The 20,334-nt window shown below is 41.0% G+C and overlaps 1 protein-coding gene across 1 annotated transcript in view; it reads right to left on the reverse strand.

Moving 5' to 3' along the window:
* Positions 1-19,681, reverse strand: part of LOC119727347 (stromal interaction molecule 1-like) — a 174,421-nt gene extending 154,740 nt beyond the window's left edge. Inside the window, exons 1-3 of the mRNA XM_038199200.1 lie at positions 19,424-19,681; positions 18,335-18,407; positions 17,204-17,337 (exon numbers count right to left, since the gene is read on the reverse strand). Coding sequence (XP_038055128.1) covers positions 17,204-17,337; positions 18,335-18,407; positions 19,424-19,681 — 465 coding nt within the window. The remainder of the gene's footprint in view (positions 1-17,203; positions 17,338-18,334; positions 18,408-19,423) is intronic.
* Between the last annotated feature and the right edge of the window lie 653 nt (positions 19,682-20,334).

A 20,334-nucleotide genomic window follows, 5' to 3' on the forward strand; every position in this document is an offset into this window, starting at 1 on the left:
TCTTTAATACATGTCTTAATGACGGCCAACAGTAGCAAATTGACTGCAGATGGTGTCCGCTATCACCTTATGGTTCTGTGTATCGACGTCGGGGACAAAGATGTTGTTTGTACCGGAAGTTTGGCCAGACATCACCCGAATGTGCCTGCACCATTCAGCTGGAGATGTTTTCTTCAAGTGTTGTACTCTATTGACGTAGGTAGTTTCTTTCCAGTGCGAATTGCTCTAATCACCTTGTTCTTCAGCTGATGCCAAAGAAGTCTGTGCTTCTTGCTGTGAAAGCTTTCTGTCTTTGAGCGATGAGCAATTTAATTTGTGGGGTCATCCACTGTCAGTCGCGCTTATGTGACTTAGCAGCTCGCAGTGGGAAGTACAGATCAACGGATTGTTGGATGGTTCCATAGAAGGCAGAACATTTGGTTTGGGTATTGGGAGCTTCGTACTCTTCTGGCCACCTGTGATTGGAGATCCAGTATCCATACTCGCGTATGTTACTGTCTGGCATAAGACGTACCAGATACCGCGATGTGGAGTTTTCTCACTTTACCGAGGCCTTTGGTTGCAGGAGAACACAGTTGTGGTCGCTCAGGCTGATGGGTGGTAAGATCACAACAGGGTGGTATTTCTGCGAAACGTTAGTGAAAACTTTGTCCAAGATGGCATCACAGCGTGTCGGTCGATCGACAACCTGGGCAAATGTTCTTGAAAATATGTTGTTGGTCTCAGAACGGTTGAAATCGCCCATAATAAAAACTCCAGTGTCAGTTTGTTGGGACAGTATGTTGTCTATGGTGGAGCTCATGTGGTCGATCATTTTCGGTGCAATCGGACTTTGAGGAGGATAATATATGACACCGATAATGATTTCACAGTCATCACGTGGAAGGCGATTCAGACGCAGAGACACCCACAGTGCCTTGATATTATCTGGAACATTGACATCGTCGAGCAACCTGCCATTCTCTTTGGCGTATAATGCCACGGCCCCACCACGTCAATCTTGTCGTGGTCTGAAAAAAAGGTCGTAGCCATGTATTTTATTCAGGTCAACTTGCTGGTCGGCAGTGAACCATGTCTCTGTTATTGTGGCAACATCCACGTTGTTGTTGTCTAAGATTGCACTCAGCTCGTCATTTCTATTGTTCAGTGAGCGGGGAATACATAATACCAAAGACGGCATTTGTAACTATTTTTCATTGTTAGTTTCTGCCCTTTCTACGGGAACAAGGTTTTATTATACAGGCTGAGCGAATGCCAAAGGGTGTAATGGCGGCCCTCCTTTGTCTCACAATAGTCTGTATGGGTCATTGTTTCTTTGCACCTCCACGACATCCCCGCTTAGTAGTTTTAGCGATCAGTAATTCCTTTAGCAAATTCCAAATCTCAACACATATTGGTGCTATGACTAGATTCTGTCGAAGATCATACAGGGCTTGTATCGAATACATCACTTGCATGGCACGAAAAAATACTCATTTACAATAAAATTTGGGCTTTGCTGCAGAATGGCTTTACGTGCATATGCATACATGTGCATATGCACTGGTGGTAGGTGCATGTTGCGTTAGGCCATACAAAAAAAGGTAGAAGAGGTAAGAAGTCAATAAATCAAATCAAACCACACGCCATCGTAAAATTCACCGTCCAGTATCCACAAGGGTTATGTACTATCCAATGCCCCTTGTCGGTTGTCTGTTTTGAATGTTCAATAAACTGAGCTTTCTGTATCTTGTGTCATTATTTTAATCAATAAATTTATGTTTCCCATGTTCCACATGGACACCTGGGTAAAGACCAGCTGGAGAGTCCGCTGGACCTCAGCAGAACCATCGAGCCTACACCGCTTCATAAACGACCCTGGGGATATGTCCGATCAAGACCTCCCACGGAAGCAGTTGACGACCCTCAACCGTCTTAGGACTGGAGTCAGAAGCTGAGGACTGGCAGAGTGCACTTCCTGTAACTGCGGAGAACCAATCCAGACAGTAGACCACATCATCACCACCTGCCCAAACCACCGGCCGCAGCACGGTGAATGTGGCCTGATCGACCTGGACGACGACACACTGGCCTGGCTCGTCTCGACAGAGCTGCAGGTCAAAGGACAAACAACAGAAGACAGAAGAAGCGGGGGCATTTGCACGCCAGCTTGGGGTACGAGGTCTGGACCTCGTAGGCTTGGGAAGTGAATCCCTGGTAAGGGGTAGGCCAGATGTAACTAGACTAGAGGCTTTGTCTTAGCTTCACTTCGGCTTTATTTATCAGTTTAGATGAACAAAACAAACTCTCCGCACACCTGGGGGCTTCATTTGCAGCTTCAATCGTCCCAAAGTGGAAAAAGAACAGGCACCGTGGAACCCAACCGCACGATAGACTACATTACATATCAATGCGCGTTAGAATGCACAAATAATCATTATTTCAATAAGGTGAATTTGTAATCTAATCAATATTATGAAAAAGATTCCAACTAATTTGTTAATTGATGCTACATATTATTCCCACCCAAATGTGCAGAATAATATTAACCTCACAAAAGCTGTAAGAACTAGCTCCTTGCACAGGCCCGGGAACACTACATAAAAGTACGAAGTGAACCGGCAACTCCTGTTGCTATGCGACAAAGCGCTATATGATATTTACAGGAATATTATTATATAATTTTTCCAATCTTGTGCCGATTTTCTTGCTCCAAGACTAGGGTCAAGGGCATTTTATTACAAAAATACTTCTTTGTTTTCATTTTCCAACATGCACAATTTTTGTCCAACTCCCAATGATATGGTAATAAAAGCTTATTGTTCAAAAGTTTTCTAATTTAACCCAAAGACAATTTGATCTGAACAATATGGTTAATCATGACCGACAACTCCTGTTGCTATGCGACAAAGCGCAGGTGAAATAAACTGTAGAACGTATGAGCTACAAGGGGCAGATCCCCACATATAAATTACTGCATTTCGGTAGCGTTCCCCGACAACAAGGATAAACCGCCATCTTGGATTCCACTATATCCCACACATAAGAGGAAAAATGATATGAACAACTTGCCAATCAAATGACAGTTCAGCCCTTCAGATTCAAGATTCAAGATTTCAAGATTTTTCTCTCGCTAACGCTCGTCTGGTGTTTTGTTCACAACTGTTTGGTTTCCTCACAGGTTGCTACTTTCGTTCAGTCCAATAACCTGTCTGAACCACTCCAGTCTGCTTACCGACCTGCTCATAGTACTGAAACAGCACTTCTTACAGTTCATGATGCCTTTCTCAGAGCTATTGATGCACATCAGGCAGTTTTCCTCGTTATGATCGACTTGTCGGCTGCATTCGACACAGTCGATCACAACATTCTTTTACAGCGCCTCACAAACGACTTCGGTCTATATGGATCCGTCCACCAGTGGTTTCGCTCTTACTTGAGTGACAGAACGAGTCAGGTCTGTGTGAAGGATGCCCTCTCTTCTGAGGTTCAGCTTAAATATGGTGTTCCTCAGGGATCTGCCATCGGTCCACAAATCTTCACTTATTACTCCCACACCATCGGTCAAATTATTCGCCGTCACTCAATTCAGTACCACATATATGCTGATGACGTACAGTTGTTCTTAACTTTCAATCCTTCCCAGCCTGGAGATGCTGAATGTTCTCTGTTTCGTTTATCTCAGTGTGTCAGAGAACTTCAATCCTGGTTGGTCACAAACAAACTCAAGATGAATCCAGACAAGACAGAATTTTTCATCGCAGCCTCACCCACTCACTTCAAACGTCTCCAACACCTCACCTTCGATCTCAACGGCCGTGTAATTCATCCTTCCTTGTCAGTCAGAAACTTAGGAGTTGTTTTCGACCGATACATGAAGATGTCGGACCACATCACTCAACTCTGCCGATCCTTAAACTGGCATATCCGCTGGCAGTCGGATCAGGAAGTTCCTTGACTTTAATGCCTGCCATAATGCAGTCCGCGCCTTATTTCTCTCGAAATTAGACTACGGCTGCTGCTTACTTAACGGTATCTCAAAGAAAGATCTTTCTCGTCTTCAACGGCTTCAAAACAGATGTGCTAGGCTCATTTTCCAGATGCCCATTTACACACATACATCTCCCCATCTTAACCAGTTACACTGGCTTCCAGTTGCACAACGTTTTCAATTCCGTACTATGGCCCACACTTACAAATCTCTCAACTCCTCTGCCCCTGATTACCTCTCTTCTCTTCTCTCAATTCGAACCGGGTCTCACTCCCTTCGCTCTTCTCATGGGAAATCTCTTGTTTTCCAGAGGACAAATAAACTCGCGGGTGATCGGGCCTTCTCTATTGCTGCTCCCCGATTGTGGAATAGTCTACCCAACCCTATCAGAAACTCCGATACTGTGCCAACCTTCAAGAAGGCTCTCAAAACCCATTTTTTTCCCCACACCATAGCTGGTCGTACGCCCTTGTTGTTTTTCTGTTGTTCTTTCTGTAGTTCTTCTTTCTTTGTTTCAGCGCCTTGTATCCTTTGGCAATTTGGCGCTCTATAAATCCAGTTATTATTAAATCCAGTTACATACCCAACCTCATCAAAATCAGCAAACCTGACCAAATGGTCTCCTCTACCCAAGGTCTTCTATTGCTGTTATTTGTTGGTTGCAAGTTGGATGTATGTGCTGTGTCTTGATGATCGTTGGACCGGACGTAGGATGTTTTGCGTTGATATGGCAAGGCGACCAATTAGTGCTTGTTGGAATATGGAGACCCTGTTCACTCTTCTGCAAACTTCTAACAATTCCCATCCTAATTCTTGTTTCATTGATTGAATCGGATATTGACTTGTAGGTTTTGAATAGGAAAGTTTTAAGCAGCCAGTGATGTTTAGGTGAACACAGAACGGATTGTTAATAGTGTGGATTTATGGATTGTCCAAGATGGCCGCCAAGATGGCCACCAAAGATGGCGCCAAATTTTGGAATCGGGTCATTCCGTGTCAATTCAACTCGATTTTGAACCCGACACTCACAGATTGAAATATTTGGTGTGACGATTGGCCTCCATGAGAAACCCCCAGAACTGAATTTTTTTTGAAAATTTAAACACTTGTATCTCAAAAACTATAGTGCCTACAAAGCCAAGTTGTACATCATATTAATAAGGCCGCATCTCGATAATGAATTGGTGTCGGTACCCCGTTCTTTCTGAAGGATCCTGCAGACTTTTTAACAAAAGAGCCCTTGACAACCCGTCCTGGCACGGGCCAGAACGCTTCATTTAAATAACAAAAGGTATGAATATGCCTGATCTTCTGCAGACCCGCCGGGCCAGGCTCAGTGCCAGAGAGATCATTTAAATATGAATGGCCGGTCAGTCTGCAGAATACCGACCTGCAAAACCGCAACTATACTTAAACATGTTGTGGGCCTCGCCTCGTGAGCGCATGAAGGAATGGGATGTGACTAGTATTATATTTGTGCAGTAATGTACATGTGTACGGTTTCAACCTAATTCACGCAAAGCGAAGTCAAAAATACGTGTTGACATTTGCTCACTCTGCAAACTAAATTCAATATGTGCCAAAAAATTTTCATTGGATTTCGTGCTAGTGAGACCGGCCTTATTAAATTATTTTTTTTTGACCGGCTGCTTCACGAATGCTCTTACAACCTAAACAACAAGAGGAGTTAAAAGTACAATGTAGAACAATTTGTCACGATATAAAAAAAACATACCTTATTAAAGTTGAGTCACCTGCGCGACGGCCCATTTTATTAAAAGCGCTTAAAAAGCGACCCCACAAAATTGTATTGGTTTGGATGGAAAAAATATTACGATACAGAATTCATAACAAAACAAGTCAGGTGTGTTTACAAACACAAATGCCCCGCAACCGTGACTGTTTCCATGACATAACACCACTCTAACATCAACTTACATGTACCTTGGTCAAAAGGAACGTTCATTGACAGCATTAGTGTCTTCTGTAGGTTTTATATGAATTAATCTCTAATCCCTATGATCTCAGAATAAATACAAAATTTCTATTGTTTTAGCCACTGTGACCTTGACCCTTGACCTTTCGACCCCCAATGCGATAGGCTCCTTAGGATTGCCAAGGACAATCCACAAACCAAATTTGAAGTTCATATGTAAAGTATATCTCAAGTTATCACGCTGACAAAATTTCTTTTGTTTTTGCCACTGTGACCTTGACCCTTGACCTTTTGGCCCCAAATGCAAAAGGCTTCTTAGGATTGCCAAGGACAATTTACAAACCAAATTTGAAGTTCATATGTAAAGTATTTCTCAAGTTATCGTGCTGACAAAATTTCTATTGTTTCAGCCACTGTGACCTTGACCCTTAACCTTTTGGCCCCAAATGCAAAAGGCTTATTAGAATTGCCAAGGACAATTTACAAACCAAATTTGAAGTTCATATGTAAAGTATTTCTCAAGTTATCGCGCTGACAAAATTTCTATTGTTTCAGCCACTGTGACCTTGACCCTTGACCTTTCGGCCCCAAATGCAAAATGCTTCTTAGGATTACCAAGGACAATCCACAAACCAAATTTGAAATTCATATGTTTAGTATTTCTCAAGTTATCGTGCTGACAAAATTTCTATTGTTTCAGCCACTGTGACCTTGACCCTTGACCTTTCGGCCCCAAATGCAAAAGGCTTCTTAGGATTACCAAGGACAATCCACAAACCAAATTTGAAGTTCATATGTTAAGTATTTCTCAAGTTATCGCGCTGACAAGATTTGTCCGGACACACACACACACCCACCCACCCACCCATACTTGTTTCACATGACTAGTGTGGACTTTCCATTGCTTTCGTGTAGTTAAGAAAAACCAGTGAAAAAACTCATTTTTCTCAAACTGTGAAAACTCTTTCAACCCAATTTTTTTTCTATGATTCCCTTTAGTGTTTCTCTTCATTCTGCTACCGATAAACCTAACCCAGAAATGCCTCTAAACCTGTTTTCCAGAAATGGGGAAACACTGTGTGGACGTGGGGCAAGTCCACACAACGTCGGTGCTACCTACATTATGTGGATGTCTTTTGTTCGGAAGTCCACACTGCGTATGTAAGACAAGCTCACCCACACACACACCCCCCACCCACCCACACACCCATGGAAGGACAAGGCGGAAACAGTATGCCCTTCGGCTTCGCCGCGGGGCATAAAAATGGTCAAATGCAAAATCCAACAAGTCAGGTGTGTTTACAAACACAAATGCCCCGCAACCGTGACTGTTTCCATGACATAACACCACTCTAACATCAACTTACATGTACCTTGGTCAAAAGGAACGTTCATTGACAGCATTAGTGTCTTCTGTAGGTTTTATATGAATTAATCTCTAATCCCTATGATCTCAGAATAAATACAAAATTTCTATTGTTTTAGCCACTGTGACCTTGACCCTTGACCTTTCGACCCCCAATGCGATAGGCTCCTTAGGATTGCCAAGGACAATCCACAAACCAAATTTGAAGTTCATATGTAAAGTATATCTCAAGTTATCACGCTGACAAAATTTCTTTTGTTTTTGCCACTGTGACCTTGACCCTTGACCTTTTGGCCCCAAATGCAAAAGGCTTCTTAGGATTGCCAAGGACAATTTACAAACCAAATTTGAAGTTCATATGTAAAGTATTTCTCAAGTTATCGTGCTGACAAAATTTCTATTGTTTCAGCCACTGTGACCTTGACCCTTAACCTTTTGGCCCCAAATGCAAAAGGCTTATTAGAATTGCCAAGGACAATTTACAAACCAAATTTGAAGTTCATATGTAAAGTATTTCTCAAGTTATCGCGCTGACAAAATTTCTATTGTTTCAGCCACTGTGACCTTGACCCTTGACCTTTCGGCCCCAAATGCAAAATGCTTCTTAGGATTACCAAGGACAATCCACAAACCAAATTTGAAATTCATATGTTTAGTATTTCTCAAGTTATCGTGCTGACAAAATTTCTATTGTTTCAGCCACTGTGACCTTGACCCTTGACCTTTCGGCCCCAAATGCAAAAGGCTTCTTAGGATTACCAAGGACAATCCACAAACCAAATTTGAAGTTCATATGTTAAGTATTTCTCAAGTTATCGCGCTGACAAGATTTGTCCGGACACACACACACACCCACCCACCCACCCATACTTGTTTCACATGACTAGTGTGGACTTTCCATTGCTTTCGTGTAGTTAAGAAAAACCAGTGAAAAAACTCATTTTTCTCAAACTGTGAAAACTCTTTCAACCCAATTTTTTTTCTATGATTCCCTTTAGTGTTTCTCTTCATTCTGCTACCGATAAACCTAACCCAGAAATGCCTCTAAACCTGTTTTCCAGAAATGGGGAAACACTGTGTGGACGTGGGGCAAGTCCACACAACGTCGGTGCTACCTACATTATGTGGATGTCTTTTGTTCGGAAGTCCACACTGCGTATGTAAGACAAGCTCACCCACACACACACCCCCCACCCACCCACACACCCATGGAAGGACAAGGCGGAAACAGTATGCCCTTCGGCTTCGCCGCGGGGCATAAAAATGGTCAAATGCAAAATCCAACAAGTCAGGTGTGTTTACAAACACAAATGCCCCGCAACCGTGACTGTTTCCATGACATAACACCACTCTTACATCAACTTACATGTACCTTGGTCAAATGGAACGTTCATTGACAGCATTAGTGTCTTCTGTAGGTTTTATATCAAGTAATCCCTAATCCCTATGATCTCAGAATAAATACAAGATTTCTATTGTTTTAGCCACTGTGACCTTGACCCTTGACCTTTCGACCCCCAATGCGATAGGCTCCTTAGGATTGCCAAGGACAATCCACAAACCAAATTTGAAGTTCATATGTAAAGTATTTCTAAAGTTATCACGCTGACAAAATTTCTTTTGTTTTTGCCACTGTGACCTTGACCCTTGACCTTTTGGCCCCAAATGCAAAAGGCTTCTTAGGATTGCCAAGGACAATCCACAAACCAAATTTGAAGTTCATATGTAAAGTATATCTCAAGTTATCGTGCTGACAAAATTTCTATTGTTTCAGCCACTGTGACCTTGACCCTTGACCTTTCGGCCACAAATGCAAAAGGCTTCTTAGGATTACCAAGGACAATCCACAAACCAAATTTGAAGTTCATATGTTAAGTATTTCTCAAGTAATCGTGCTGACAAAATTTCTATTGTTTCAGCCACTGTGACCCTGACCCTTGACCTTTCGGCCCCAAATGCAAAAGGCTTCTTAAGATTACCAAGGACAATCCACAAACCAAATTTGAAGTTCATATGTTAAGTATTTCTCAAGTTATTGCGCTGACAAGATTTGTCCGGACACCCACCCACCCACCCACACCCACCCACCCACCCACCCACCCACCCACACCCACCCACCCACACACCCACGGAAGGACAAGGCGGAAACAGTATGCCCCTTCGGCTTCGCCGCGGGGCATAAAAATGAAGGGGGTCTAGTATAAGCCTTTTCAGCAAGTGATTTTTTTCTGGTATTATCCAAAAGAAAACATGACGGTTTAATGCAAGTTTGTGTATAATAAAATTACGTACGTGTTCGATCCGACGGTTTCGATTGAAATAATTAGAGAGGCACAAGTACGGAGAAATACATGTACCTCCAAACGTTGAACGGAGGCGAAACGAGCAAATTGTGGCTGACAACGGTCGCGAGAGTTGCAACCAGACTGATAGTCTACTACCGAATGTATTTTTGTACGGGGATGGCATTTTGTGTGGAGCGGGATCGGCCGTTGCCAGACTTGTTTGACACGTGGTAATTTGCACGTATTATCCCTGTTGCTGTGTTGTGCAGGGGCTAGGAGCAGGATCTGACCGTGCCAAACGCGTAACGCGCGGTGGGCTGAGCTGTGTGGCTTTGTCTGGCCGCATCGCGGTGTTTTCTCCGCGCGTCTTGACAGAATAAAGGTCTGGGAATAAAATCAAAACTTTGTTGTTATGATTGCTAAAAACCTGCCTTGAAAACAACTAATGGACCGATCCAGTAAGCCCCTCCCACTGCGCTCGTGGGCAAATTAACACGTGCTCCTCTCCAATGCCACACTGTGTTTTCCTGCCGCGCGCATCATACGCGCGTGCACGCATGTCGGACTTTTGTGCACGCATGTCGGACATAAATCACGGCTGTGATTGGTCAGAATACCATGGGGCGGTGTTTACTGGATCGGTCCATTGTTTATTAGATGGTTTAAACCTGACTTGAAAATCAACTTAATGTTTATTAAAAGGGATTCCTTTGACATCAAACATTCTGTTAGGTATTGAAAATTTGTTTAAGGCCCAGTAAATATTGAAAATTTGTTTGGCCCATATATAAATATGTATTGACATTTCCTTGTCGATTTGTGAGTAGGTACTCAAAAAGCTACCATTTACTTGACGGTACAGGGAGATCAGCACAAGTTACCACGTCACGGCAATGATATGAAATGTTGTTCAAAAATATTTAGACGTCATTAAGAGACCCTTTGGTATTCACTATAATAATTATTTGTAATTAATCCAGGTGGAGTAATGAAGCGTTCGAAGAATGAATACCTCGGCCCAAAACTACTGAAGTTCTATATGTATGCATAGTCATTAGAGTGTTCATTTCCGCAAATCTAGAATGTAAGAAAAATGATGGGTGTATACAAATGTCATGTAATCATGTTCCTTGCTCTATCGTGTAATGAATATGTAAGAAATATTGAAAACTAAACGACGTAGTATCTTTAGAAAATACAGCATGAAGTCCCTATGCTTTTAATATAATTATATTGTGTTCTTTATGAAATATGGTGTTATTCACTTCTGAATGAGACATCGAAATAATTATAATAAGTTTGTTTTACCGCGGCAGAGCAATTTTCTTTAATGGGAGCTAAAAAATAATCAAAGAATAAAAACGAATTTTCAGAGGGTTGAAAAATAATGTCTATGCACAAGAGCAGAAAACCACTTATTCGTGTAGACCTATTGCACATTTTTAGGAGTACACCATTATCTAGTGCAGACAAAAGAGCACGAGTAGAACTTAAAATCACCCAGTATCATCATGGAAGACATTTTGGTAGAAACTGACTCATGAATATTTACGAGGTCCTTCACTGCACGTCACTGGTTTCCTTGACAATTATGTTGCTATGATAGAAGTGTTTGAGAAATCCGCATGAATTTCAACCGTGATGAGTTTGGGCGGTCCTAGCTATGCGGCTTTATAACCTATCAGCCATGTCGACTGAAACAGTATTGCTCGGATGTTGGCATCGGGCCTTCTCATTGGTGGTAGAATTTCGTAGCCATGACGATATACATGTTTGTCTTGTTTCCCACGCTCTGTTTGGCAATGAGCCAACGCTTTCCCGCAAAGGCCAGGATAGATTGGAGTTGTCAACGGCTGTTTACTGTGCTGGCGTAAGACTGGGGCTGTGAGTTCATTATGGCAGGCAGCTATACGTACCGGTGCGGGAATGGCCTGGCCGGGGAATAAAATCAGTGCAATGTTCATTTCTCGAAAATAATTACCCAGAACTTAGTTCATTACATTTTGCATTTGAATTAGAGGTTGTTTACATGCCTCCTTTTTGAAATCGTTTTATTGTTATACAATCATAAATACTTATTTTTTATATTTAATAAAAAAAAAATTGATAAATCAGTCAGAGTGACCATGGTGACGTGACTATAATATTATGTCCAATAATTTTATTATTCTATCCAACCGCACTCTTCTACTCAAAATCAGTCCGTATTTAATCCAAAAAGATTAATCCAGTTATAAAACACTTTAGGTTATGATTTCATACGATTCTGTTAAATAATATTACTGTCTCGTCAATAAACATGATAAAACCGCCGTGAAAACTGCTTGTTGAACGTGTCTTGCAAAGCGGTGGAGCATGTGGTCTAGAAGGCTAGGAGTCAACTTCCATCGGATCCTCACTCACTAGTCGAATACCAAAGTGTCAGGGCCATCAGGATTCGAATTAAATGTGCAACTTGGAAAAGGAAATTCCATTTGTCCAAGGTGTTGAAGCTGTACCACTACTTGCAGTAGTACGACGCAGTAAAATGTCCCCTTTTTTACTAACTGGTGAAATGTGCACGAAGTCTGTGCGTCAGGTCCTTCTGCGTCTTACATGTGCGGTTGGATGTGTCGTCGATGCGTCGTGTTACCAGGATCACAGCCACTTGAATTAGTACACAATTGTATTTGGGAGCTGACTGTTTGCGTTGCGTGCTGGGGGAAATCCCCGCCAGCAAAACGGCTGTTTCATGTATTCTTTTCTTAAAACATTTTACTCCTTGGCCTTTTTATATGTACGTCAAATAAATAAGAATTTAAACGCAAACTTAATAGACCCTCACAATTCTTTCCTAGCGTTTAGCAGTGATTTATTTCCCGGAATGTTGCCCACCTCAATTTGTGTTTAAATTTCCAAATGGTAATTCTTATAGAAGCATAAAACTTCTCAATTCTTCAGAATTTCGCGGCAAACTTACGTGACACATCGTTATATAATGAAGTGGAGAACTTCGGAAACATTAATTTGAATTGAAATACGGCAATCTGGGAGTAAAATGCAGTGAAATACTTTGTTAGAATGACACACAAAAAACGCTGTTATCCCGGCAGTTATCTTATACGCAGTGAATATGTTCCATGTACCATCGGCTTTTGTTACGATCTTCGTAAGAAAACTCGGTTTAAAGCCTAAAGGTTTCGGTGAAATTAATGTTCATATACCGACAGTTCAAGTTCTCGCCATGAAATAAATTATTATATTAATTACAGAAACCTTTCTGGAAATGATTGCAGATGACGAATTCGCTTCGATGTTCGCTTCCCTAGTATTATATTCACTTGTATTTAAAAGGCCGGTTCCTGCTCACACAATCATAATGAACAATTTTGTTTGATAACAAAACGGATCGTCTTTCTGCGTTCCGGCCGTGTGTATTCACGAGGTCTACGTTGACTCGTGTTTATTCATTGCATCATTGTTGAGATAACAAAAGCGCACGGCTGGTCCTGCTCATTAAAGTCGCCGTGCTTGAGTGAACACACCTGTCCAGTCTGCAGATTCCCGCCCTCCTTGACAACTGCAGACTGATCGTCCGGAACGCAGATAGAACGGGAAATAACGGGCATTCATTATCGAGATGGGGCCTAAATACCTTGGAGAGTTGATGGTTTCTGATTGGTCGAGACTCGATCACGTGGCCGGGCATTAACGGTGATAATGGACCGGCTTCAAAGATCAAGCAAATAAATGGCCCCTGAACCAGCATTGATCCAGCCCCGTTCAGCCCCATGCAAGCCAATGATTGGTCAAATTATAGTAACAGTCCTGCGGTAGCTTGTAACAATAGAGCACTGCACATGCGCTCAACCCCCATCGCGTGAGACTGACGCGCGCGTACGCAACACAGTTGCTAGGGATGCGTGCGTGCGCGCGCGTAAGGAAGTTTTGAAACGACATCGTACAGCAGTGCAGTATATACTGAGGATGTTTACGACGAAAGATCTACGATTTATTTTCTTTGAACACTTCACCCACCGACATATTTACCTTTCCTAAACCAAGCATCTTTGTAATTCTGGACACAAGGAATGTGTAAACGAGATTTCAGCTTCCTCCATCAGGTAAAGATATGAAAACATTGTTGTAATTTGTTTCGCTACAGCAGCAGTTTCTGTTGAGTTTACGTCGTTATAGCTGTTAAGCTAAAATATGGCCCATGAACATGAACACAAAAAAGTCTGGAAATATCACCGAAAGAAAGTCACAAAATTGGAGCATTTTAACTGTTTATTTCGTTAAAAAGGTATTTATTAATGGGAATAACAGTGTGAGGATCCGGTCTTCACTGATAATGACCGGGTGTGGGGGTGACTGCTGTTAATGGACCTCGACTTTGTCTCAGTCCATTAACAGCGGTCACCCCCACACCCGGTCATTATCACGCAGTGAAGACCGGATCCTCACACTGTTATTCCCTTATTAAAGCTCTTTGAATGGCCTCCATTTCATAAAATGAAACGAAATGACCTTTGACCTTGAATTACAAAAAACAATATGCTTCAAATTTCGTAATTTTTTTCCAAATGTTAGTTTATGATGTCAGCAACAATCTTTCAAAAAAATTAGGATGGGCGCTCTTAAAGTTTTAAAGTTTTAAAGTTATGATTTTTTTAAAGATAGCATGTCCACGGAAAAATTCTAATTTGCATATATTTACACACGTACTTACATACACAAAGTGCACGTTGACCTGTAAATACTTGTCCTTGACAGCCCTAATGTGTTGTTTCAAATGTTTATATACAGCATCTTGCTAGCTCTAGATAGTGGTGTAACTAAGGGGGGGGGTCATCATAAGTAGGAGCACATATCCCCCAGTGGATACCCCCGGTTCCCCCCCCCCCCCCACCCCCATCCCCAAACAGTGTGAACAGTTTGAGGTACCAGTAGGTGTCACTCAAAAATATAACAGCCTTTTAAAAGATTACAGAGAAATACCGCTTGGTTGGCGTTATTTTATTGTAAGTTTTCAAAACATCTTTTGATCAAGCATTAGACGAAAACGATGTCGTACCCGTCAAACTACGAGATCATATAAAACAGCATTTGAGAGATGTAAAATATAGTAAATTAGTTGTACAGACTGAGCCTCCACTTATTAATTAAGAGCTAATTGACCAGCTAAAAATAACTAGTTGCGCAACAAATACCAACTACCTGTAGCTGGGCAACAAAAAACAACTAGCTTTACAAACAACAAAAAACAACTAACGTTATTAACAAATATCAAAGGGGGGGATCATTAGTGGGAGCATGTGTCCCCAGTGGATACCCCGGTTCCCCCCCCCCCACCCCCCCCCCCCATCCCCCAACAGTGTGAACAGTTTGAGCTAAGTGTCACCATGCTGGTTATTCATTGCATGTGATTAGAACTTGCCCATCTTATTTTGAAAGCAAAGCGTGCAATACCAGGAAAGTAGGGTTAAACTTCTGGTCGATATGTTTTTTTTCCAATTCAAGATTTTAAAGGGGGAGGGCTGTTAAACACCTCGGGGCAAGGACATCTACTGGGGAACAAGTGCCCCCCCCCCACCCCCCCCCCAAAAAATTCATTTACTAGACACCTTAAGGAATACAAAAAAAGTAGGTTCTAAGACAAATATATCAAGGAGAGCATGAGAACACTATCTCTCTCCCCTACATTTTCTTGAAGTTAACATTATAGTACCGAGGAAGTGGTACTGGGGTGATTTTTTTATGAGACAGCGACATGAAAATTACTTCTTTCGGATCAAGTCAGCCTTATTTAAATATTTATAATAACACAAATATTGGATGGCTTTTTTCTGAGGATAAAAAAATACATTGCACTCGATATTTTATAGCTCCAATATACATGTATGTATATGCCCCTCAAGGCCATCCAATATTATCTCTCTCTCTTTATGTAACATAGTTTTTCTCCACTAAATCTTTTTTTGTTGTTGTTGTAATTTTCCTAATGGACTTTTTTTTTACTTTTATTTTTTAACTTTTATTCTATTTGTTTCACCCTGATACCTTTACCTGTTTGCATTTCTCCGTCCGTCTACACATACCTCCTTGTATTACTCCAAACTACATGTAGTTCAACCCTGTGCGTCATTCAAACATTATTTTTCCTCTATCATATAATATTATTTTAGTATTTCAACTTCTACTCATTACCATTTGTTCGCCCTTTGTCCGTTTGTTTGTTTGTTTGTTGTGGTTGTTTGTTGGTTAGTTGGGGTGTTCGTTTGCTTGTTTGTTCGTTTGTGTGTATGTTACATTTCTTCTGTTCTGTAACTTGTACATATGTATATGTTGTACTTATTTACTATCATACTTCAAATGTATACCCCGGTATTGTTCATTTAACTCCAAGGCATTCCCCTTACAAGCTTCGGCTTTTTGTGTTTATGCCTCAAACTATTGGGTTTTTTTTTTTTCATGTAATTATTACAGTGTTTGTATGATTTGGAAATAAATGTTGCATTGAATTGAATTGAATTATACAAGTATTGTCGAGATATATTGCCTCATTAAATATTCATGATGTCATAAAAAGAGAATACAAAAATTGTGACCGGATTTCATGAAATGAGTCTTATCCTGGACAACTTTTCAAGTGCTGTTAAAATGTTCGTAGGAGGCATTCAGTAGGAGGCACATACATGGGGGAGTCAGGTTGGCATAGAGGTACTTTCCTCGTCTTCCACCACTGTGACCCGGGTTCGAATCCTGCCCGGGTCAACATGTGGATTGGGTTTTCAGTCCTTACCTGATTCCATGGGTTTTCCCCAGAATGTTCTTCTGGGCTTTTCCTCCCACCTCTAAAACTGTCATTTCTTCTCATTGTCTTCTCTCTAAGTTGGTGTGATGTTTCCCGTGGGATGCTTTACCGATACAGCTACAGATACGTGTACATGTACATGTATCTTATCCTGCTTTTGATTTCTCTGTCTGTTTCACATTATAAACACATAGGCCCAAAAAAAAAAGTCTCCGGTTTCTGGTATGGAGCTTGCCCCAAAAGTGGTGCGGCGACACAGTTTTTTTTTTTTTTTTTACCTGTTTTTTTTTTTTTTTGGCTTCAAATGTCGGCTGATGACTGCAAATGGTGCCCGACTAAACTTAGTGCAAATATATGGGAGTCCAAAAAGGCCACATAAAGCTTATTCTCGATCATAACCCCATCTAAAAACACGTTAAAATTGTGCAGCAGCAGAATTCCAGTCGAACCAGTGAGTTTGGCGGTTTTGAGACATCATCTTGTATTGGAAAAAAAACTTTTTCATTTTGCCGACGCGCATGGCTACGGCGACGCGCGCGCATACCAGAAACCAGAGACTTTTTTTTTTTGGCCTTAAAGACATTATTTGGTTTAAAATGTCGACTGTTCCTGTTATTTCCATTGTGTTATTTTCTGTTATTTAGAGGTTTTTAAACTCAGAAGTAGCTTTGGCAATTTGTGACTAATTTTTGGGGGGCTGGTCACAATTTATATTCACATTTTTTTTTCAACATGACATCTCATTACCCAAGCCTAGCACTACCGGGGTAACTTTAAAATTTCAAAGTTAAAAGACACTGGGCATTTGTTGATTTATTTTGAAAAGTAGGAAACACAGTAAGCAACTTACCTCGTCACTTTCAGACAGGTCCACATTGCCATTATGGTCATCATCAATCTGTCTATGGATAGACTTGATGGCTTCTAATCCTTGCATATCCTTCTCAACGTCACTTTGACACACTGTGTCCCCTTCAGCACATTCTGCAAAACCAAAGACGAGAAAAGCTTACAAATACATAATGTACATGTACATTTTGTAACAGTTACTGCATACAGATGGGTCTTCATCTAAACAGGCTTCAAACCTTCATGCTCAGTATCACAATTTTAAAGACAATTGGCTCAATGGCACAGTGACTCAAAACATGGCGTACTCGAGAATTGAAAGAGAAAACATGTCTAAACTCAGAATGGGGGCTGCGATCGCTATTAACACAGGTTACCACCAACAAAAATAAACACAAGGGATTGATGCAATACCTGTTTGATAGAATTCACTCACTTGTAGTTAATAGGTCGGTCAACAAATCGGACATGCTTTGGAACGACAGCGTCAATCAACCTATCAGGAGTCTCAAGGGTATTTTGGTTTTGTTTAAAGATCCCATGGTCAAAAATCCACAGCAATTTTTCCAATCCAAAAATAACCAAAACATCGGTGACTGTAGAAGGTAAACCTAATCAACTCTACTTGCCAGCATGTTTTAATACCAACACTGGAATGAAATTAGCAAGTTTTTTGGAGACATCGATACCTACAGCGGGCGCGGAGTAACCAAAGACTTAAATTAGACTGGTTGCGACCTCGGCGACTCATGGATCCGGTAGGAAACTTGGAGACGGAGAAGGCATCAACGTTCAATTTCTCAGAGAAGCCGAAAACCAAGGTGACCTCACAATGTACGTATTTTTAATCATGGACGGTCAATTGACCTTGGAAGATGGAAATTTTAAATCTCTGTCGTCTTAACTTAAAAGCAGTTAAAAGAATTTTAAAAGTTTAAGTTAAAATGACACAGCCGCATTGTGATTTAATTGTTGGTATAAGAACAAATTCGGGAAAAACCAAATGCATTTTGTATACTAGAGTCAGACTATAATACATATTTGAAGTGGTTGTCAGCATTTGTCCTACCGTCTTTAAAAATCAAACGTATATATCCAAAGAGAGTGGGTTAACACAGATCCGAAGGTATACCTCTGCCATCTGGAATTGTACACTCAATGAAGCGATTGATGGTTACAGGAAAGCATTCGTGGGTTTTGCTACACTGTTTATCGAAGACAATTGCTCTTTGGATCAAGAGATTAAATATCGTAAACAGACGCGCGCTTTATGGCATTTAGCGGAAGACATTTTAATCACAGTTGGTGGTTGTTGACTTAAAAATATAACAGTGTTTATTACAGAGAAATACCGCTTGGTTGGCGTTATTTTATTGCAAGGAAAGTTTTCAAAACATCTTTTGATCATGCATTAGACGAAAAACGATGTCGTACCCTTCAAACTATGAGATCATATAAAACAGCATTTGAGAGATGTAAAATATAGTAAATTAGTCGTACAGACCGAGCCTCCACTTAATTAAGAGCTAAATGAGCAGCTAAAAATAACTAGCTGCGCAACAAATACCAACTACTGGTAGCTGGGCAACAAAAAAACACCTAGCTTTACAACAAAAAACAAATAATGTAATTAACAAATATCAACTAGCTTTACAACTAGCTTATCAACAAAGATCAACTAGCTAATCACCTAGCTTTACAACAAAAAATCAACTAGCTTTATAACTAGTTAAAATGATAGCATTATTTGAATACTTAATTTTTTTGCTATTATCGTCATAGCTCTTAATTTATTGTTTTACACTTACAGTATCTATGTTATTGCACTATCATATACGACATAACATCTAGTCGTTTTTTTTCAGCTCTGCTAAAATTACACTTGTTTTTCAATAAATAGAAGACTTAAAAATTGCTTTAAGTGACCCCAGCAAAACATCGAATCAAAACACAGATCACAGAGACCGACTGTGCGCTGTAGTAGCGTCTGGAGACTCATTTAGGAAAAGAGTATACCGTCAAAAATCTCAAAAGCCTCGATGGTAAAGAACTCCAAAAACTATACCAGAGATACGAAGCTTAATTTGGAAGAGAAATTGTCACTATGTTTGGAAACTATACTTGGGTACATTTTTATGTGTGTGGTCATGCCAGCATGTTTGACAAATGATAACCCGAGGTTGCATACAGCAGACGCTGTGTGAGTGACATTCGAACCAACTGCAAATGTGTCAGTAGGTGATGATCGCCTCAAGAACTTGGATGTGATGTGCAGAACCTCTGTCTTCCCATCATTGAGTTTCAGCCTATTCGCGATCATCCAGGATTTCACACAGTTGATGCATTGTTCAAGTTCCGAAATTGCAGCAGTCTTCTTCGATGAGTTGATGACCATGTAGAGTTGTGTGTCATCCGCGTATGACATCAACTGGACGCCATCAAATGATGCAACCACTTCTTCAAGAGGTGCGATGTACATTGTGAAGCACAGTGGCCCAAGTACAGAGCCCTGTGGGACACCATTTGTCAAAGTTGCTGGGTCAGACTGCGATCCGTCAATCACAACCGATTGAGTGCGGCCAGAGAGATATGACTTAAACCATTGGAGAGCTGTTCCAGTTACACCGTAACGGTTTGACAGTCTTTGTAAGAAAATACCATGGTCTATTGTATCAAACGCAGCTGTCAAATCCAACAGAACAAGAACAACCTCCTCATGTGTATCCACAGCTCGAAGAATGTCATTCGAAACACGTACAAGAGCTGTATCTGTAGAGTGGTGTTTACGATAGGCAGACTGTCTCTCAGCATGTAAGTTATGCATGTCAAGATGTCTAGTTAACTGAGCAGCGACACAGCGCTCAGTAATCTTAGACAAGTAAGAGAGGTTTGACACTGGTCGGTAGTTCTTCATACGATCGGGGTCGAGTGATGGTTTCTTGATCAATGGTGTTAGTTGGGCTGCTTTGAAACTACCAGGTACTTCCCCAGATGTGATGGAGAAGTTCACAATTTCATGAACAGCCGGTAGAAGTTCGTCAAAACACCGCTTCAGCAAGACTTTGAATTCGAGTCCTTGATAATTTTGCGAATCGCGTCGGGTGTCAACCTCTGAAAATTACAGAGCTGGTG

This window comes from Patiria miniata, unplaced genomic scaffold (genome assembly GCF_015706575.1).
Source record: "Patiria miniata isolate m_02_andy unplaced genomic scaffold, ASM1570657v1 HiC_scaffold_20, whole genome shotgun sequence".
Taxonomy (NCBI): domain Eukaryota; kingdom Metazoa; phylum Echinodermata; class Asteroidea; order Valvatida; family Asterinidae; genus Patiria; species Patiria miniata.